Below are 22,092 nucleotides of genomic sequence, written 5' to 3'. Positions count from 1 at the left end.
GTGGGGCAATCCATGACTCCAGCTGCATGTGTAGCAGAGGATGGCATTGTCTGGCATCAATAGGAGGCTAAACCCTTGGTCCTGTGAAGGCTCCTTTCCTCAGTGTAGGGGAATGCCAGGGGCTTGCGGTGGGAGTGGGTGAGAAGGAAGAGGAGTATAGTCATAGAAGAAGGGAGAGGGGACACGGGAGAGGGGACACGGGAAAAGGGGTTAACATTTGAAATGTAAATACATAAACTATTCAATAACAATATTAAATATTGGGATTGGGGATTTAGCTCAGTGGTAGAGTGCTCGCCTAGCAAGTGCAAGGCCCTGGGTTTGGTCCCCAGCTTCGAAAAAAAGGAAAAAAGAAAAAAAAACAATATTAAATATTAAAAAGAAAGCACAAACAATATATTGTGTTCCTTCACATTCTACCTGTATATTTGATTCTGTCATATTGACTACATGGGAAAACATATTTTTTTCTGTATAATTTGATGATAATCCAAGAGAGGGAGATGTCCAAACGGTATGAATGTTTAAAATTGCAAATTATGGTTATATCTCTTATGAGAGGAAAGTTAATATTTATTTAATATAAATGTTATATTTTAGATGTTTGATTTGAGATGTCCAACACCGATGTTAGTATTAGGAAACAAAATTCAATACATACTCCAAGATACTGAGCTGGAGTGCCATTATTTTTAAAAAAATTAAGGATCAGGACCCAGACTTCTTACTAATCAGGGAACCCTTGCCAGTCCTCACAATAACCCCTACACTTGGGAAGTTGATGCAGAAAAAGAGTTCAAGTTGATTCTTGACTACGTTCTGAGTTTGAGGCTACTGGGCTACTCGAGGGCCTGTCTTATAATGAGAAACAAGAGCCCAGGGAGATGGGTGAGAGCATCAGCTGCTCTCCCAAAGGAGATTGATTGATTTGCAGCTCTTAGTGCCTCACAACCACTGTAACTGCAGCTCCAGGACCTGATGCTCCACGGACCCGAGGCAGAAAATGGTGCATCGACACATACGGAGGCAAAACACACATATACATAAAATATACATAAGTTAAAGAGAATCAAACAGAGAACAGCAGAAAAACAACAATCCTGGCAATATTTGTGATGAGGCCACTTTTCCCATAAACTGATTTGAGAGAATTTTTAATTAGAAAGGAACTTAAGAATTTCACTGAAAACAGAGGGACAGACTCCAACTGTAAATACATACACATAAAGGCTAAGCCCTGAGTCAGGAGACAATGATCTGTGGGGAAAAACATCACATTGCAGAGCCTGTTGGGAGACAATGACATTGGCACTGAGAATGGTTGTTCCTGAGGCATGCAAAACCCATAAGGCACATCTGAGAATTGTGGTGATGAGGCTTAGCCCTGACATGGGGAACTCCCTCTTATGGACTGTGGAAGACATCCAGCGGAAATCCAACAGGAAAACAGTATTCACAGCAAAAAAGAGGCAGAGATACAGGATGTGATTAAGGAGAGCAAGTTTGTTCCCCACGGGTACTTCCCAGTCACTCCACACACACAGTGCTCCTGACAGTCCACACAGTGCTCCTGGCAGTTCTGCCATAGCTCCAGAGGCTGGGAAGAGGGACTCAAACAGCCCCAGCTGGCTGGCCATCTCCTTGTGTATAAGTCCGTGTTCTGCAAACAGAGATGAGGAGAGTGAACAACTGTGTAGGCCCCCCTGTCGTATAAGATTGGACAATTAGAAAGCAGGATCAGTTGAACAGCAACCAGCAAGCAGCTTCATCAGCTGAATACAGACAGATCAGAGGTCTCTGGTGGCAGACAATTGTTTTTTGTTTGCTGGTCTTTCTATCTCAAGAATCTACCTCGGTTAAATTTTTCACTTGATTTATATCATTCAGTTTAGATAGTTTTAAGAACACCTTGAGACACAGTGTTTATTTTTTAATGTTACTACTTTGTGGGTATCTATATGTAGGTAAGTGCACATGGGTCTGCATGCTCATGAGGGCCAGAAGAGGCTATAGCATCCGTTTGAGCTAAAAAGGCACTGCAGGGACTGTGGTGGCTTCTGACATGTTCTGGAACTGGTTTCATCAGCAATGTCAAGTGTCATCGGGGAGTAAAGGGGTGTGTGAGTGAAACACTTGGCTCTAACAACAACCATCAGAGCCACACATTGTAGTCTTCAAGGACTCAGTACTTTCTCCCACAATAAAGTTTCAGTAGAGCAAACTTCATATCTTTGTTCCTCAGACAATAGATAACTGGATTTAAAGATGGTGTGACTACGGAGTAGAAAATGGATGCCAGGCGACCAAGCAATGGGGAGTAGTGAGAGGCCGGCCTCAGGTACACAAAGCTTCCAGTTCCATAAAACAAGATGACCGTGGTCAGGTGAGAGGAGCAAGTAGAAAAGGCTTTCCACCTGCCATCCACTGAGGGGATGCGAAGAACTGTGGCCACAATGCCAATATAGGAGACCACTGTGAGGGCGAAGGAACTCATGATAATGCAGCTGATGACAGCAAAGCTCACCTCCTCAGTGACATGGTAATCAGTGCAGGAGAGTCTCATGATTGGAGGCATGTCACAGAAGAAGTGTTCAACAATATTGGGTCCACAGTAGGGGAGGGAGAAAGTGTTGAATGTATGATAGGCTGAGTAAATGGCCCCACTCACCCAGGCAGTGACCACTAATGCATAACAATATTTCTGGCTCATGATGGTTCCATAGAGCAGTGGTCTGAGGATGGCCAGGCACCGGTCATAAGCCATGGTTGTGAGCAGAAAGCATTCAGTTCCACAGAGTGTGATAAACATGTAAAGTTGTGCTACACACTCGAGATAGGAGACGACCCCTGAGCCTGTGAAGGATATAGCCACTGCCTTGGGGATGGTGGCTGAGGTGTAGCACATGTCCAGGAAAGACAAGTTCTTCAGGAAGAAGTACATGGGAGAGTGGAGCCTACTGTCTCTCCTCACAGCCATGATGATGGAGAAGTTCCCCAGGAGGCCAAATGTGTAAGTGATCAAGAAAAATGGGATGACCACCAATCTCAGCTGTGGAACATCAGAGAAGCCCCTGAGGATGAAGTGGGTCACTGTTGTGTGGTTGGACATGGCTGCTCAGATTGAGTTCAGATGCAGTGCCACACGGCTGAGGGAGGGGACAGGAATAACAGACAGGCTCAGCTCATGTGTGCATGTCCTTGTTGACTATGGAGGCCTGACTTTTATCAGACAGCTAAGACAATGGAGCAGTCTATCTAAAGGCATTATAGTGAATTAATTAAGAAGAGGGAGATTGGATGAGGGAGGAGTAGGAGGTGTGAAAGTGAATAGAGGGAGGTAGAGACAGGAAGGAGAAAGAAGAAGAAGAAGAGGAGAGAGAGAGAGAGAGAGGGATGGGGAGCAGGGTAGGGAAGAAGAGACATCAGTCGAAGTTGTCTTCTTGAAGTTTGCGTGACTTCAGAGTGAGAAGCAGTCCCATGTTTTCACTTTAAAATTTTTACATTCATGTGTGTATATATGTATGCAGTTTCGTCTCTCTCTGGGTGTGTGTATGTGTCAGTATCTATATATGTATATAAATACATTCTCTCAATCTCTATGTCTATGTCAATCTCTATCTACATCTTAGGTTTCAAAATATAATGGAGTTAACGAGAGGAGAAGAGCTCAAATCATGGCACCAAGTATCTTTGTGCCTTTTGTTTAGAGTATTTCTGGGTGCTGGAAAGCTGCCTTAGCTCAAGCAGGGGAAAGACCCCACTGGAGTTGTCTATGATTGCCTTGTCTGAATTCTTCCTCATCATCTCACAGCTAGGCAGAGATTTTTGTCCTGTTTTATCTCACTCAGCTCTCACCTGGTGGAATGATGCTCACTTTCTCTGTCCAGAGGTCATCAAGTGGGGAGACGGACGGCAGAACTGTCTCTCAGGCTGTAACTCAGCTGCCCTGGCAAGGACTTGGAGGTATAGACGGATGAAGCTGCCTGATTCCCTTTGCATGTCTTAAACATTGTGAAACGATTCTCCTGCAAGTCCATCTTGTAGAGGAGTGAGCGTGCTTTGAGCTGTCTAGGGAGCTGGCTCTGGGAATATGTTTGGTTCCTTCCAGGTCCCATGGACTAACACTTCTCAGGGTCCCTATGGGTTACCTCAGAGACTTAAAACAGAAGGTTTCCTGAGGCCACGTGAAAAAAATAATTGGTACATTAAAACTATTGTTTGATTTTCAAAAACCTCAGGCTTGAGCCTGTGAGACAGACATTTATTTTAAGACATAAATATCTGTATACTATGCAGTTCACAAACGTGTAATCGAATGCCCTGAATTCATCATTTTCTTTGTCCAGGTTCTTAGGGTTCTTAGAAGGATCAACAAAGCCCAGTACATCCTTGTATATACTACTGTGACCTGTGTCCCCAAACATTTGGTCACCTAAAGTCTTGCCTTACCTCACAGATATGCACAGATGGCATGGTTTAAATGACAGGTTTGCTGGTGTATGCCATAAATGCTCACCTGAAGCCTGCTACTCATTCTTTTTTCACTTACAACAAAATCTCTCACACTTCACAATACATCTAGATTGGGGGGAGCAGAAAACCGAGCTCGGCTCTGATGGGGCTGGGAAGGGCGACTATCAATGTGAGGACAGCCTAGGGTATGCAGCAGGATCCTGTCTAAAGGTAGAGAAACAACATAAATAAGTCGCGCGCGCGTGTGTGTGTGTGTGTGTGTGTGTGTGTGTGTGTGAGAGAGAGAGAGAGAGAGAGAGAGAGAGAGAGAGAGAGAGAGAGAGAGAGAGAGAGAATGTGTGTATGTGTGTGTTAATGCGTCTATATTATTGGTGCTTTCTCTGGAGTATCTATAAAGGCCACAGTGGAAACATAAACACAAAAGGAAACACGTGCAAGCCTGAAGTCTAAAGCTTTGTGAAGTTTTGCCGTGTGAAGCTCATGTAAACAAAGCTGTGACCAAGCAAAGCATGAACATCAGCTCAGGTGTCTTTCATCCTCCTCCCAATCCACAAACCTCCATGGAGGGCTGGATGGAGTCTTCCAAGCAGGCAGCCATAGTTACCCATCTGCTCTGATTGACTTCTGCAGTTTCTTTCTTTCTTTCCTTCCTTCCTTCTTTCTTTCTTTCTTTCTTTCTTTCTTTCTTTCTTTCTTTCTTTCTTTCTTTCTTCCTTTCTTTCTTCTTTTAATCTGCCACAATTTTTCTTGCAACATGGCCACTTTTATGAGGGCAGGGAGCTGGATCTCAAAACGATGTTCCGTTTACAGCTCTTTTATGCAGAAATTGCCATTATGATTGATATTCAAAATATCTGTAGTGTTTCATGACTCACACGGTAAACATAAAACTCCTATAATTATACAGGAGTGTACACTCACTGGGAATCCAAAGACATCAACACAGATATTCCTTTGAAAAAATATGCAGGTAAGAAGAATGAACACTGCGATACTAGGATAAATTGAGGACAGGCAATGAAACTTAATTGGCATTCTTTATAAGGGATTAAAGGCATTACAAAATAAAAGTGCTTTTTAACCAATAGTATTAAACCTGTGCTGCCACGTCATAATAGGCTAGCCAAGGCGGGTGAGGTGTGGGACTGCTCCAGTGCCACAGAGAACTGTGATCAAGTGTAGCTCAACTATTAATAACACTGAAACGTTTCCCATATGACCAGTGGAGAGTACTTTCAACGCATTCAATTAGCTCGCCCTCTGTAGTACTCTAAGCTATTCATGCTGACAATGACATCCGTTATAACGCTCACGCAAGGAAGGCATGGAACCAGTTGTTTTGGCTAAAATAGGATGGGAAGGCATTCCTTGGGGTCTACAAAAACAAACAAACAAACAAACAAACAAACAAAAAACCAACAACAACAAAAAACAACCATATGAAACAGTCTAATGGCGATCACTGACAGTCTTCTTTTTGGGAGGTGAGTTGCTGTGAACTTTACTGATGGTATTCAAGAGAGTAGGGAGGCTCCCTAGGCCCCTCCTGTTATTATGGGGGTCTGGGATGAAAATTGTGAGGGAGATGCTCAGTGTTGGGGTCCAAGTTGGGATGGGGATTCCTCAGCAACTGAGGGCCTCTCTCTTGCTCTCAGTATTCTTGCTGGGGCAGGTGGTCCAGGGTCTCTTACTCCTTTGAGGCCGTGTAGGCCATGAGGTCCACCACCCTGTTGCTGTAGCCATACTTATTGTCATACCAGGAAATGAGCTTTACAGAGTTGTCATTGAGAGCAGCACCAGCCTCAGCGGTTCCTCAAAGGTGGAAGAGTGGAGGTGATTGCTGTTGAAGTAGCAGGAGACAATCTGGTACTGTGTGGCCCAGGATGCCCTTTAGTGGGCCCTCAGATGCCTGCTTGATTTCACCTTCTTGATTTCATCATATTTGGCACGTTTCTCCAGACAGCAGGTCAGATCTACAAAGGATACATTGGGGGTAGGAATATGAAAGGCCATGACAATAAGATTCCTGTTTAGCTCTGGAATGACCTTGCCCGTAGCCTTGGCAGCACCAGTGGATGCTGAGATGATGTTCTAGGCTGCCCCACAGCCATCACGCCACAGCTTTCCAGAGGGGCCATCCACAGTCTTCTGAGTGGCAGTGATGGCATGGACTAGGGTCATGAACCCTTCCAGGATGTCAAAGTTGTCATGGATGACCTTGGTCAGGGGGTCTAAGCAGTTGGTGGTGCAGGATGCATTGCTGACAATCTTGTGGGAGTTGTCATATTTCTCATGGTTCACACACATCACAAACATGGGGGCATCGGCCGAAGGGGCAGTGATGATGGCCTTTGTGGCCCCACCCTTCAAGTGAGCCCCAGCCTACTCCATGGTGGTGAAGACGCCAGTAGACTCCATGATATACTCAACACCAGCATCATCCCATTTGCTGTTAGTGGGATCTCGCTCTTGGAAGATGGTGATGGGCTTCCTGTTGATGACGAGCTTCCCGTTCTCAGCCTTGACTGTGCCTTTGAATTTGCCGTGAGTAGACTCATACTGGAACATGTAGACCATGTAGTTGAGGTCAATGAAGCAGTCGTGGATGGCAACAATCTCCACTTTGCCATATGCAGAGAAGGCAGTCCTGGTAACCAGGCATCCAATATGGCCAAATCCGTTCACATTGACCTTCACTATCTTGTCTACGGGACGAGACTGGCACTGCCTGAGAAGATGAGACCATCTCTGAAACAGGGAGGAGCCAACAGGCTTCTTATATTCATTCATTCATTCATTCATTCATTCATTCATTCATTCATTCATTCATTGTGTTGAATAGGACCAATGGGAAGGGAATAAACAAAAACCAATACAATTCCAGTGGACTAAGCTGCAGAAATAAATGTAAACCCCTCAAGATCAAATGGCACTTGGCTATTATTTTACAGTGGCTTTCCTTCCAGGGAAACTACAACACTGCCTCCCAGTTTCTCTCCCAGTGTCATGCAGTCCTTAATATCGTCCAAGCCATTTACTTGCCACTTATGTTTAATACCTATAAATTTTTTAATGGCATTTTTAGAGTTAGCATAAATCATCTTGCTTTTTAACCGTGCACTTTTAGGAGCCCAGAATATAAACACTAGGTCTTCTTTCTTAGATTCTTTTGTTTCGTATGTGGCATCGTACAAAGCATATCGGCAACCATTCAGAGGTAGCAATTTCACAAAAGATGTGTAGGGGTCCTCTACAGTATCACCGATGTCACCCACCAAGATCTGCTTTGCTTTCTCGTCTTTTGTCATTGCTTAGACAGAAGAGAACTGCTTTCTTTCTTTTTCAATCTCCTCCTATGTAGAAGATTTTACTTTCATATCATTAAGAACTTTGATGACTTCATCATTCACTGTAACTCCAGATGCCGTAGTGACCGCGGCTGAGGTTGTTGCGGCAGTGGTGGCTCTGGCTCTGGCTTGGTGGCACTGGGACGAGGAGGAGGGGCCGGTGGCGGGCGCTGAGGAGGCAGGGTATCTTGGGAGCTGCCGCCAGGCGGGCGGCGGGCTTTGCATTCGGTTTCTTTGACTGGCGTTTTCCATGTGAGAGTCATGCACGTTGTTGTCTACATTTCCAATATATCTATGTTTATATATTTCCAAGTATTTTCATTTTTGAGAAGAGCATATTCACAAATATTCAGACATATAAGGAATTCAATCTATAGTAAGAAAATAAAAACATTTAAGTATAGGCAAGTACCTGATATTTATCAAAACACATACACATGCCCAATAAAGGAAACACCCTCAAATCAACACTAGGGATAGATTTAACATTGTTTCTTTTCAAATTAAAATTTGGAATTATTTTCTCCCCTTCGGTCATTGAATTGATGCCCTTCTTCACTGTGTGGGTCATTTCTGGTTTGCTATAATCCTACTTGACCATGTTTGCTTAGCTGCCTGTGATGTGGCCTGTGATTGATCAGGTCTAGCCTCAAAACGTGGACTATTTCTATGTATTTTCTTTCTTTTCTGTACATGTTTACAATTTGGAGGCTTATATTTAACACTACAATTCATTTTTTTGGATGCAGATGAGTTTAAGTGTCTAATTTTATTTTTCTCCATTTGGATACCCTCTGACTCCAGCATTGTTTTGGAAGAGACCATTCCTATACCATGAAATTGTTTTAGTTACAGTGGTTTATAGCATGAGAAAATATGATATGACACTGTTGCAATGAAAACCACATAGAACTTTAAGGAAAGAGCCCAGGAATGATTGTATGCATTTTCACCGAACGGATTTCCAACACAGTCCCAAGATGCTTGGAGTGAGGATAGTTACCCAGCCTTGTTGTATGTCAACCAAAACATAACCAAACCTGTAAGTTGTCATGTCTGAATGGAGAGACATCTCACATTTCAGAGAAGTGTAGTGAGTAAGCAGGCTCCACACATGAGGAGAATAGCCAACACTGGATAAAGATGTCCACTCCCAGAGTTTTCATAAGACATGTCTAGGTCCTGCAACCATTTTCAGCTTACATGTAGGCAACATGTCTTGCCTAATTTTGAAAATTATTTTAAAAGTATTTAATTGCATGCCTATGCACACCATGTATGTGCATAAGCCTGTGGAGGTGAGAAGAGGCATTTGGCCTAGCAGATGGTTGTGGTCTGTCGTGTGGGAGCTGGGATCCTGTTCATTTTTATAAAGTGAAATAATTATGTATGTGATCAAAAGAGTAAGATAGGAGAAAAGGTAGATTTAGATTCAGTTCCAAATAAATAGTTAAACATTCGTTCAGCTCTCACTCACAGGCGCTTGTTGGTCACCCCTTTATCAGCAACATCTTGAGATAAGGACATTGGAGGGAGCCCACCTGCTTCTAAACCCTGTCCTGTTTGAAGACAGTGCTTCTAGTTGGAGTGGGATGAATAAGAATGGCCTCCATAGACTCATATGTGTGACTGCTTGGCCATAGGGAGTGGCACTGTTGGGGCCTTACTGGAGTAGGTGTGGCCTTGTTGGAGGAAGTGCGTCACTGTGGAGGAGGGCTTTGAGGTCTCCTCTGCCCAAGTTAGGTCTCGTGTGGCAGTCTCCTTTTCCTGCCTGTGGATCAAATGTAGAATACACTCAGCTCCTTCTCAAGCACCGTGTCTGCCTGCGTGCCGCCATGATTTCCACCATGATGATAATGGGCTAAGCTTCTGAAAGCTGTAAGGAAGACTTGATTAAATGTATTCCTCTAAAAGAGTTGCCATAGTTATGGTGTCTCTTCATAGCAATAGAAATCATAACTAAAACACTGGAAAATGAAGATGTGGAACTGTAGAACTTTCTCTCAGAGTGACAGATGTTTCCACGTGGAACAGACTATTTCTACTGTTTGAGCCTTGGCGCGGGGCCAGGCACAGTCCTTGTGGGCTTCTCTGATGCCTTACAGGTTCTGAGTGCCATCCTTATTATCAGGGCACCGAGAGCCCTTGTGCGGCAAGGTTCAATGGGAAGGTGAGGAGCTATAGCCTGGGAAGGGTGGAAGGAGAGGTAGAGAAAGAAGGCTCAAAATACGTCTTTATTTCAGGGTCATGTCACATGGGTCTAGGAACTAAACAGCCTGCATGAATCCCAACCACCTTATCCATTCGTGAAATTGTGATACCACATGTGTCCTTGAATGGTGGGGGCCATTTCTCCAAGGGAAGAGCACAGTGAGTAGGCTAGTTAAAACAATGTTTTTTTGTGATTTATCTGAGGTAGAAAGTTTGTGTGTCTACCTTAGATACAGTTCTTTAAGTGTTGAGTAGCAAAGGTTAAGGTCAGACAATATTTGTTCTGGGGCAGTGAATTGATGAGCAAGGAGTCTAAATTAATGTGTTCATCCATACCACACAAACAAAAAAAAAGACAACAGGTGACATCAGAAATGAGCATAGGGACATCTGTAGCCTTCTTTTTTTTTTCTGGAAAAGTAAGGCTGATAGTGTCTCAATATGTCACTGCTCTGTTTTTTTGTTTTGCACGCGCGCGGTGTGTGTGTGTGTGTGTGGTGTGCACATGTGAATGGATGCCTGTTAATCTCTGTGTGAGTGTGTATATCTGTGGATGGAGGCCTTTACTATCTCAGTCATCAATTTCTGAACTTTTAGTTTGTGTGTGTCTATATATTTCTTTAAATGGATATATACATTATAGTTGCATCTTTGAAAAAATTAATCTATCAATATTTTAAGGCAGGATCTTGTTGTATAGCCATGGGTGGCCTAGAAATTGCTGTGTAGAACAAGCTAATCTCAAATTCATAGATGTTTACCTGTCCTTGCCAACAAAATGCTGGGATTAAGGCCATGAGGCAGTATGCACTGCTACTCTGTCTTTAACAGTCTATTTTGATTCTTTATACTTAAAATCATTATTGACAGAATTAGATTTAACTATCCCATTTAAACATGTTTCAAAATAATTTTCTATTTCTCTTTCCATTTTCCACTTTCGCTCTTATTTTTTAGCACATCAGTTATACTTGTTTTAAAAGCTCCAGCATATGTTTCCAAGTTTTCAAAATGCTTCTTAAAAAAAAAAAAACTGAGACCACTTTAAAACTGACACTGTAGCACCACTTTTCATGTAAAGCAGGCACATCAGAGAAAACCCACCCCACTTCCTCCAGCATTAGAGAAAACACCCACCAGGAAGTACTGATAATACATTGTGTGCCTTCACATCCTACCTGCATATTTGATTCTGTCATATTGACTACATGGGAAAACACATTTATTTCTGTATTATTTGATGATAATCTAAGAGAGGGAAATGTCCAAACAGTATGAATGTTTAAAAGTACAAATCGTGGTCACATCTTTTATGAGAAGAAACTTAATTTTCATTTATTTTAAATGTTATATTTTAGATGTTTGACTTGAGATTTACAGTGCCAAACACTATTTTCAGTTTTGAGAATCAAAATTTAATACCTACCCAAAGACACTTAGCTGGGGTGCCATGATTGTTAAAAATTAAGTCAGGAACTAGACTTCTTTTTTTTTATTGGGTATCTCTTTATTTACATTTCAAATGTTATTCCCTTTCCCGGTTTCCTTTCCATAAGGCCTCTATCCCTTCCTCCTCCCCTTCTTCTATAAGGGTGTTCCCCTCTCCATCTACCCCCTTACCTCCCCCCATCAACATTCCCTTACACTGGGGGTCCAACCTCAGCTGGACCAAGGGCTTCTCCTTCTATTGGTACCCAACAAAGCCATCCTCTGATACATAGCAGTTGGAGCCATGGGTCATTCCATGTATAGTCTTTAGGTAGTGGTTTAGTCCCTAGAAGCTCTGGTTGGTTGGCATTGTTGTTCCTATGGGGTTGCAAGCCCCTTCAGCTCTTTCAATCCTTTCTCTAATTACTCCAATAGGAGGACCCAGACATTTTACTAAACAGGAAACTCTTGTCACTCCTCCCAATAACCCCCACACTTGGGAAGTTGATGCAGAAAAAAGAGTTCAAGTTGATTCTTGACTACATTCTGAGTTTGAGGCTACTGGGCTACTCGAGGGCCTGTCTTATAATGAGAAACAAGAGCCCAGGGAGAGGGCTGAGAGCATCAGCTGCTCTCCCAAAGGAGATTGATTGATTTGCAGCTCTTAGTGCCTCATAACCACTGTAACTGCAGCTCCAGGACCTGATGCTCCACGGACCCGAGGCAGAAAATGGTGCATCGACACAAATGGAGGCAAAACACACATACACATAAAATATACATAAGTTAAAGAGAATCAAACAGAGAACAGCAGAAAAACAACAATCCTGGCAATATTTGTGATGAGGCCACATTTCCCATAAACTGATTTGACTGAATTTTTAATTAGACAGGAACTTAAGAATTTCACTGAAAACAGAGGGACAGACTCCAACTATAAATACGTACACATAAAGGCTAAGCCCTGAGTCAGGAGACAATGATCTGTGAGGGAAAAATCACGTTGCAGAGCCTGTTGGGAGACAGTGACATTGGCAGTGAGAACGGTTGTTCCTGAGGCATGCAAAACCCATAAGGCACATCTGAGAATTGTGGTGATGAGGCTTAGCACTGACATGGGAAACTCCCTCTTATGGACTGTGGAAGACATCCAGCGGAAATCCAACAGGAAAACGGTATTCACAGCAAAAGAGAGGCAGAGATACAGGATGTGATTAAGGAGAGCAAGTCTGTTCCCCACGGGTACTTCCCAGTCACTCAACACACACAGTGCTCCTGACAGTCCACACAGTGCTCCTGACAGTCCACACAGTGCTCCTGGCAGTTCACACAGTGCTCCTGTCAGTCCACACAGTGCTCCTGTCAGTCCACACAGTGCTCCTGGCAGTTCTGCCATAGCTCCAGAGGCTGGGAAGAGGGACTCAAACAGCCCCAGCTGGCTGGCCATCTCCTTGTGTATAAGTCTGTGTTCTGCAAGCAGAGATGAGAAGGAGAGTGAATTACTGTGTAGGCCCCCCTGTGGTATAAGACTGGACAATTAGAAAGCAGGGTCAGTTGAACACCAACCAGCAAGCAGCTTCATCAGCTGAATACAGACAGATCAGAGGTCTCTGGTGGCAGACAATTGTTTTTTGTTTGCTGGTCTCTCTATCTAAAGAATTTACCTAGGCATAAATTTTTCACTTGATGTAAGTCATTCAGTTTTGTGTCTTTTAGATAATCCTGAGACACATTGTATTTTGAATGTTACTATTTGTGTGGGTATCTACATGTAGGTCAATGCACATGGGTCTGGGTGCCCATGGAGGTCAGTAGAGGGTATTGAATGCTCTGGAGATAAAAGGTCACTGCCGGGACTGTGGTGGCTTCTGGCATGTTCTGGAACTGGTTTCATCAGAAATGTCAAGTGTCATAGGAAGGAAAAGGTGTGTGTGTGTGTGTGGTTGACTCTAACAGCAACCATCAGAGCCACACACTGTAGTCTTCAAGGACTCAGTACTTCCTCCCACAATAAAGTTTCTGTAGAGCAAACTTCATATCTTTGTTCCTCAGACAATAGACAACTGGATTCAAAGATGGTGTGACTACAGAGTAGAAAATGGATGCCAGGCGACCCAGGGTTGGGGAGTAGTGAGAGGCAGGCCTCAGGTACACAAAGCTTCCAGTTCCATAAAACAAGATGACCGTAGTCAGGTGAGAGGAGCAAGTAGAAAAGGCTTTCCACCTGCCATCCACTGAGGGGATGCGAAGTACTGTGGCCACAATGCCAATATAGGAGACCACTGTGAGGGCGAAGGAACTCATGATAATGCAGCTGATGACAGCAAAGCTCACCTCCTCACTGAGATGGTAATCAGTACAGGAGAGTCTCATGACTTGGGGGATGTCACAGAAGAAGTGTTCAACAATATTGGGTCCACAGTAGGGGAGGGAGAAGGTGTTGAATGTATGGAAGGCTGAGTAGATGGCCCCACTCACCCAGGCAGTGACCACCAATGCAAGACAATATTTCTGGCTCATAATGGTTCCATAGAGCAGTGGTCTGAGGATGGCCAGGTACCGGTCATAAGCCATGGTTGTGAGCAGAAAGCATTCAGTAGCACAGAGTGTGATAAATATGTAAAGTTGTGCCACACACTCGAGATAGGAGACGACCCCTGAGTCTGTGAAGGATATAGCCACTGCCTTGGGGATGGTGGCTGAGGTGTAGCACATGTCCAGGAAAGACAAATTCTTCAGGAAGAAGTACATGGGAGAGTGGAGCCTACTGTCTCTCCTCACAGCCATGATGATGGAGAAGTTCCCCAGGAGGCCAAATGTGTAAGTGAGCAAGAAAAATGGGATGACCACCAATCTCAGCTGTGGGACATCGGAGAAGCCCCTGAGGATGAAGTGTGTCACTGATGTGTGGTTGGACATGGCTGCTCAGATTGTGTTCAGATGCAGTGCCACACAGCTGAGGGAGGGGACAGGAATAACAGACAGGAATAAGGGGACAGGCTCAGCACATGTGTGCAGGTCCTACTTGACTATGGTGGCCTGGCTTTCATTAGTAAACTAAGACAATGAATCAGCCCATCTCTGTGGCATTATGATGAAGTAGTTAAGAGGAAGGAGTTTGGATGAGGGAGGAGTAGGAGGTGTGAAAGTGAATAGAGGGAGGGAGGGAGAGGACAGTACAAGAAGGAGAAAGGTAAAGAGGAGAGAGGGATGGGGAGCAGGAAGGGGGAGCTAAGTTCTCTTGCTCTTAAGTTTTGCTTTGCTTAAGGTTAAGAAACAGTCTCCTGTATTCACTTTAACAATGTAAACAGACATATATATATATATATATATATATATGTTGTTGAAACTCTGTCTGGGCGTATCTATATCTATCTATGTTTCTATCTATGTATCTATGTATGTATCATCTATCTATCTATCTATCTATCTATCTATCTATCTATCTATCTATCTATCTATCTATCTATCTGTGTGTGTGTGTATGTATGTATGTATGTATGTATGTATCTGTCTGTCTGTCTATCTATCTATCTATCTATCTATCTATCTATCTATCTATCTATCTATCTATCTATCTGCATTCTCTCTATATCTATGTCTATCTCTATCTTGATCTTAGGTTTCAAAATATAACAGAGTTAATCCAGAGGAGAAGAGCTCAAATCAAGTATCACCATGTGTTTTTGTGCTTTTTGTTTAGGGTATTTCTGGGTGGTTGAGAGGGTCGAGTGGGCTGCCTGAGCTCAAGTGGAGTAGAGTTCTTTTCCTCCATGGGTGGCCTCACTGGAGTTGTCCATGATGCCTTGTCTGAACTCTTCCTCATCACCTTGTCTCTGTGGTGCCCTGACTCCTGCTCTTCACACACAAAGGCCTGGTTCTCATGCTGTTGCCACCTCAGCCTTCCAAGGAAAGACAAACTGCTTTCTCCTTCATGCTTCCAGTCATCTCCACAGAGACTGAATGTCGACCCAGTCTAGTGAGACACTGTCCATACAGCGCAACATCAGCTACCCAGTGACCCAGTCCTCAGGAATCCATGTCTAACGTGAAATTTCTTTCCTCAGGGGAATCCTGTGAGGACCTGACAGTTTCCAAAAGTGCCTGTTGTGTTGTACCCGCTTAATAAATTTGCTTAATCTTTTCTCTGTCAATTGGTTTTTTGGCGACAAGTTTCCCCTATGGCAGCAGAGTCAGGTCCCAACCCTACTTGGTCTGTGAGATGCACAGGAGGCCGTGTCCTTCTTCTGCTGCCCTGCACCACAGAACACAACTCATGATTCCTGCCAACTCCGGGGGCAAACCAGTGACATCTAGCAGTACTCTTGAGACGATGCCTTAAGATAAAGTCTTACTGAGTCAGTCATTAGTTAAGCTACAGTCTTACTGAGTCAGTCATTAGTTAAGTGCCTCTGAGTCCACTCTCTGGTCAAGAAGGCCTTAAACTTGCAATGCTCCTGCCTCTGCCTCAGAAGCAGCTACGCCGACAGCCTTGTACCCTCAGGTCATTGTCAGTATTCTGAGCTAGACAGAACACACTTGGACAACATTAGAAACAGGACTTCACAGCATTTGTTACTCCTATCTGCACTCAAGACTGCTAAGCATCAAGCATGTGTCCTGCCTTGTGCCCCGGTGATGGTATATACTAAGAGTGACTGGTGAAATTCTACTCAGAGAGGTTGTGATAGAAAAAAATCCTCAGGTTTTTGTATAATTTTTCCCTCTCACTTGCAGACTTTCACGTCTCCTAAAAGAAATACAGGTTGTTTGATTCACATCTAACACTTAGGGAGAATTTTTTGTCCTGTTTTATCTCACTCAGCTCTCACCTGGTGGAATGACGCTCACTTTCTGTGTCCAGACGTCATCAAGTGAGGAGATGGACAGCAGGACCGTCTCTCAGGCAGTAAGTCAGCAGCTCTGGCATGGAATCGCTGAATGTATGGATGGATGAATCTGTTTGATTCCCTTTGCATGTCTTAAGTATTGAGAAATGATTCACCTGCCAGTACATCTGGGAAAGGAGAGAGCGTACTTTGATCTGTCTGGGGAGCTGGCTCTGGGAATATATTTGGTTCCTGTTAGGTCCCTTGGACTTACACTTTTCAGGGTCCCTATGGGTTATCTCAGAGAACTTAAAACAGACTGTTTGCTGAGGCCTCATGATAATAATAATTGGTACTTTAAAACTATTGTTTGATTTCCAAAATCTCAGGTTGAGTCTGTGAGACATTTATTTATTTACTTATTTATTTGATGTTTTCAAAGGCTTTACCTATTTACATTTTTTATTGGATATTTTTCATTTACATTTAAAATATTATCTCCTTTTCCCCACCAAACCACCCACACCTTCCTGACCACTTGCCCTGACATTCCCCTACATTCTTGGCAGGATCAATGGCTTCTCTTCCCTTTGGTGCCCAACAAGACCATCCTCTGCTACATAAGCAGTTGGAGCCATGGGTCTGTCCATGTGTACTCTTTGGATGGTGGCTTAGACCTGGGGAGCTCTCGTTGGTCGATGTTGTTCTTATGGGATTGCAAAACCCTTCAGCTACTTCAATCCTTTCTCAAATTCTTCAACGGGGACCCCATTCTCAGTTGAATGGTTGGCTGCGAGCATTCACCTCTGTATTAGTCTTGCTCTGGCAGAGCCTCTCAAGAGACAGCTATATCTGGTTCCTGTCAGCATACACTTCTTGGCATCAGCAATATTGTCTAGGTTTGGTTGCTGTATGAATATGGGCTAGATCCCCAAGTTGGGCAGGCTCTGGATGGCTATTTCTTCAGTCTCTGATCCGAACTTTGTCTCCATATCTCCTTCTGTGAATATTTTTGTTCCCCATTCTAAGAAGGACTTAAACATCCACACTTTGGTCATCCTTCTTCTTGAGCTTCATGTGGTCTGTGGATTGTATCTTGGGTAATCCAAGCTTTTGCGCTAATAGTCACTTATCAGTGAGTGCATACCATGTGTTTTTTTTTTTTTCTGATCGAGTTACCTCACCAGGATATTTTCTAGTTCCATCCATTTGCCTATGATTTTCATGAAGTCATTGTTTTTAATAGCTGAGTAGTACTCTATTGTGTAGATGTACCACATTTTCTGTATCCATCCCTTTGTTGAAGGACATCTGTGTTCTTTCCAGCTTCTGGCCATTATAAATAAGGTTATTCTAAACATAGTGGAGCACGTGTCCTTGTTATATGTTGGAACATCTTTTGGGTATATGCCAGGAGTGATATAGCTGGGTCCTCAGGTAGTACTATGTCCAGTTTTCTGAGGAACCTCCAGACTGATTTCCAGAGTGGTTGTACCAGGTCGAAATCCTACCCACAATAGAGGAATATTTCTCTTTTTCCACATCCACACCAGCAACTGTTGTCACCTGAATCTTTTATGTTAACCATTCTGCCTGGTGATAGGTAGAATCTCAGGGTTGTTTTGATTCGCATTTCCCTGATGATGAAGGATGTTGAACATTTCCTTAGGTACTTTTCTGCCATTTGATATTCCTCAGCTGTGAATTTTTTGATAAGCTCTGTGCCCCAATTTTTAATAGGGTTATTTGATTCTCTGGAGTCTAACTTCTTGTGTTCTTTGTATATTTTGGATATTAGTCCTCTATCGGATGTAGCATTGGTAAAGATCTTTTCCAAATCTGTTGGTTGCTGTTTTGTCCTAATGACAGTGTCCTTTGCCTTATAGAAGCTTTGCAATTTCATGAGGTCCCATTTGTTAATTCTTGATCTTAGAGCATAAGACATTGTTGTTTTGTCCAGGAAATTTTCTCCAGTGCCCATGTGTTTGAGGCTCTTCACCACTTTTTCTTTTATTAGTTTGAGTGTATCTGGTTTTATGTGAAGGTTCTTGATCCACTTTGACTTGAGCTTTGTATAGGGTGATAAAAAAGGATCAATTTGCATTCTTCTACATGTTGACCTTCAGTTAAACCAGCGGCATTTGTTGAAAATGCTATCTTTTTCTACTGCATGGTTTTAGCTTCTTTGTCAAAGATCAAATGACCATAGATAGGTGTGTGGGGTCATTTCTGTATGTTCAATAATTTTACATTGATCTAACTGCCTGTCTCTGTACTAATACCATACAGGATTTTTTTTTTAACTCACTATTGGTCTGTAATAAAGCTTGAGGTCAGAGATGGTGATTTCCCCCAGAAGTTCTTTTATTGTTGAGAATAGTTTTTGATTTCCTGGGTTTTTGTTATTCCAAATGAATTTGCAAATTGCTCTTCCTAACTCTCTGAATAATTGAGTTGGAAGTTGATGGGGATTGCATTGAATCTGCAGATTGATTTTGGCAAGATGGCCATTTTTACAATATTAATCCTGCTAATCTGTGAACAGGTGAGATCTTTCCATCTTCTGAGAGCTTCAGTTTCTTTCATCAGAGACTTGAAGTTCTTGTCGTACAGATCTTTCACTTGCTTGATTAGAGTCACACTGAGGTATTTTTTGTTATTTCTGACTATTGTGTCCTTTCCCTAATTTCTGTCTCACCTGTTTATTCTTTGAGTAGAGGAAGGCAACTGATTTGTTTGAGTTAATTTTATATCCAGCCACTTTGCTGAAGTTGTTTATCAGGTTTAGGAATTCTCTGGTGGAACTTTTGGGGTCACTTACGTATACTATCAAATCATCTGCAAATAGTGATATTTTGACTTCTTCCTTTCCAATTTGTATCCCTTTGACCTCCTTTTGTTGTCTGATTGCTGTGACCAGGACTTCCAGTACTATACTGAATAAGTAGTGAGAGAGTTGGCAGTCTTTTCTAGTCCCTGATTTTAGAGAAATTGCTTCAAGTTTCTCTCCATTTATTTTGATGTTGGCTACTGGTTGCTGTATAGTGCTTTTACTATATTTAGGTATGGGCCTTGAATTCCTGATCTTTCCAAGACTTTTAACATGAAGAGGTGTTGAATTTTGTCAAATGCTTTCTCAGCATCTAATGAGATGATCATGTGCTTTTTTTTTTTTTTTAGTTTGTTTATATAGTGGATTACATTGATGGATTTTTGTATGTTGAACCATCCCTGCATTCCTGGGATGAAGATTACTTGATCATGATGGATGATTGTGTTGATGTATTCTTGGATTCAGTTTGTAAGAATTTTATTTAGTGTTTTTGCGTGGATATTCATAATAGGACTTGGACTGAAGTTTTCTTTCTTTGTTGAGTCTCTGTGGGGTTTAGGTATAAGCATAATTTTGCCTTCAGAGAAGGAATTGGGTAATGCTCCTTCTGTGTCTATTTTGTGGAATAGTTTGGACAGAATAGTTTTGGACCTTCTTTGAAGGTCTGATGGAATTCTCCACTAAACCCATTTGGTGTTGGGCTTTCTTAGTTGGTAGACTTTTAATGACTGTTTCTATTTATTTAGGAGTTATGGGGCTGTTTATCTGATCCTGATTTAAACTTAGTACCTGGTATCTGTCTAGAAAATTATCCATTTCATCCAGATTTTCCAGTTTTGTTGAATATAGGCTTTTTGTAGCAGGATCTGATGATTTTTTGAATTTCCTCAGATTCTATTGTTGTGTCTCCCTTTTCTTTTTTGATTTTGTTAATTTGGATACTGTCTCTGTGCTCTGTGGTTAGTCTTGCTAAGGTTTTATCTATCTTTTTGATTTTCTCAGCGAGCCAGCTCCTGGTTTTGTTGATTCTTTGTATAGTTCTTTTTGTTTCTACTTGGTTGATTTCAGCTCTGAGTTTTATAATTTTTTTTCTGTCTACTCCTTTTGGGTGTATTTGCTTCATTTTTTTCTAGAGCTTTTAAGTGTGCTGTCAAATTGCTAGTGTATGTTCCCTCCAGTTTCTTTTTGGAGGCACTCATAGCTCTTGGTTTTCTGCTTAGCACTACTTTCATTGAATCCCATACGTTTGGGTATATTGTGCCTTCATTTTCATCAAATTCTAAAATGTTTTAAAATTCTTTATTTCTTCCTTGTGCAATTATCATGGAGTATGTTGTTCAACATCCATGTGTATGTGGGCTTTCTGTTGTTTCTGTTGTTATTGAAGACCAGACTTCGTCTGTGGTGATCTGATAGGATGCGTGAGATTATTTCAATCTTGTTTTATCTGTTGAGGCCTGTTTAGTGATAGATTCTATGGTTAGTTTTGGAGAAGGTACCATGAGGTGCTGAGAGGAAGGTATATTCTTTTGTTATAGGATGAAATGTTCTATAGATATCTGCTAAATCTACTTGGTTCATAACTTCTGTTGCTTTCTCTGTGTCTCTGTTTAGTTTCTGTTTCCATGATCTGTCCATTGATGAGAGTGGGGTGTTGAAGTCTCCTACTATTATTGTGTGAGGTTCAATGTGTGCTTTGAGCTTTAGTAAGGTTTCTTTTATAAATGTAAGTGCACTTGCATTTGGAGCATACATATTCAAGACTGAGATATTCAGATATTCAGAACTGAAAAATTCATTTTGATGGATTTTTCTTTTTATTGGTATGAAGTGTCCTTCCTTATCTTTTTTTTTCGATAACTTTTGTTTGAAAGTCAATTTTATTCGATATTAGAATGGCTACTTTACATTGTGTCTTGGGACCATTTGCTTGGAAAATTTCCAGCCTTTTACTCTGAGATAGTATCTGTCTTTGTCATTGAGGTGTGTTTCCTGTATGCAGGAAAATGCTAGGTCCTCTTTAAGTATCTAGTAAGTTTGTGTATGTCTTTTTATTGGGGAATTGAGTCCATTGATGCTAAGAGATATTAAGGAATATTGATTGATTTTTCCTGTTATTTTTTGTTGTTTGAGGTAGAATTATGTTTGCGTGGCTCTCTTCCTTTGGATTTGTTGCATTCAGATTAATTTCTTGCTTTTTCTATGGTGTAGTTTCCCTCCATGTGTTGGAGTTGTCTATTATCCTTTGTAAGGCTGGATTTGTGGAAACATATTATGTAAATTTGGTTTTGTAATGGACTATTTTGGTTTTTCCATCTATGTTAATCTAGAGTTTTGCTGGATACAGTAACCTGGGCTGGCATTTGTGTTCTCTTAGGGTCTGTATGACATCTGTAGAGGATCTTCTGGCATTCATAGTCTCTCATGAGAAGTCTGGTATAATTCTGGTAGGTCTCCCTTTATGTGGTACTTGACTTTTTCCTCTTACTGCTTTTAATATTCTTTCTTTGTTTTGTACATTTTGTGTCTTGACTATTATGTGATGGGACCAATTTCTTTTCTAGTCCAGTCTATTTGGGGTTCTTTAGATTTATTTATGTTCATGGGCATCTCTTTCTTTAGGTTAGGGACATTTTCTTTTATAATTTTGTTGATGATAAGTACTGGCCCTTTATATTGGGAATCTTTGCTCTCTTCCACATATATTATCCTTATATTTGATCTCTTCATTATGTCCAGAATTTTCTGGATGTTTGGGTTAAGAGTTTTTTGCATTTTACATTTTGTTTGATGCTTCTGCCAATGTTTTCTATGGTATTTTCTGCCCTTGAGATTCTCTCTTCTATCTCTTGTAGTATGTTAGTCATGCTTACATGACTCCTGATCTCTTTCCTAGGTTTACTATCTCTGGAGTTGTCTCTCATTGTGATTTCTTTATTGTCTCTATTTCCTTTATAGATTATGGATGGTT

At 41.9% G+C, this 22,092-nt stretch overlaps 2 protein-coding genes and 2 pseudogenes across 2 annotated transcripts; all 4 read right to left on the bottom strand.

Moving 5' to 3' along the window:
- Positions 1 to 2,182: 2,182 nt before the first annotated feature.
- Or9e1b (olfactory receptor family 9 subfamily E member 1B) lies at positions 2,183 to 3,109 on the bottom strand. Its single transcript, NM_001000022.1, is given in 1 exon segment — positions 2,183 to 3,109. A coding segment is annotated over 1 exon segment (927 nt).
- Positions 3,110 to 6,079: 2,970 nt separating this feature from the next.
- On the bottom strand, positions 6,080 to 7,331 carry LOC148002887 (glyceraldehyde-3-phosphate dehydrogenase pseudogene; annotated as a pseudogene).
- A 5-nt stretch (positions 7,332 to 7,336) lies between these two features.
- On the bottom strand, positions 7,337 to 7,905 carry Cfl2-ps1 (cofilin-2, pseudogene 1; annotated as a pseudogene).
- A 5,546-nt stretch (positions 7,906 to 13,451) lies between these two features.
- On the bottom strand, positions 13,452 to 14,378 carry Or9e1 (olfactory receptor family 9 subfamily E member 1). The gene is given in 1 exon segment (NM_001000769.1): positions 13,452 to 14,378. A coding segment is annotated over 1 exon segment (927 nt).
- Positions 14,379 to 22,092: the final 7,714 nt, after the last annotated feature.

Source organism: Rattus norvegicus, chromosome 10 (assembly GCF_021556685.1).
Source record: "Rattus norvegicus strain SHRSP/BbbUtx chromosome 10, alternate assembly SHRSP_T2T, whole genome shotgun sequence".
Taxonomy (NCBI): domain Eukaryota; kingdom Metazoa; phylum Chordata; class Mammalia; order Rodentia; family Muridae; genus Rattus; species Rattus norvegicus.
Note: the sequence above shows the minus strand (reverse complement) of the source record. Positions and strands in the feature narration are given on the sequence as shown.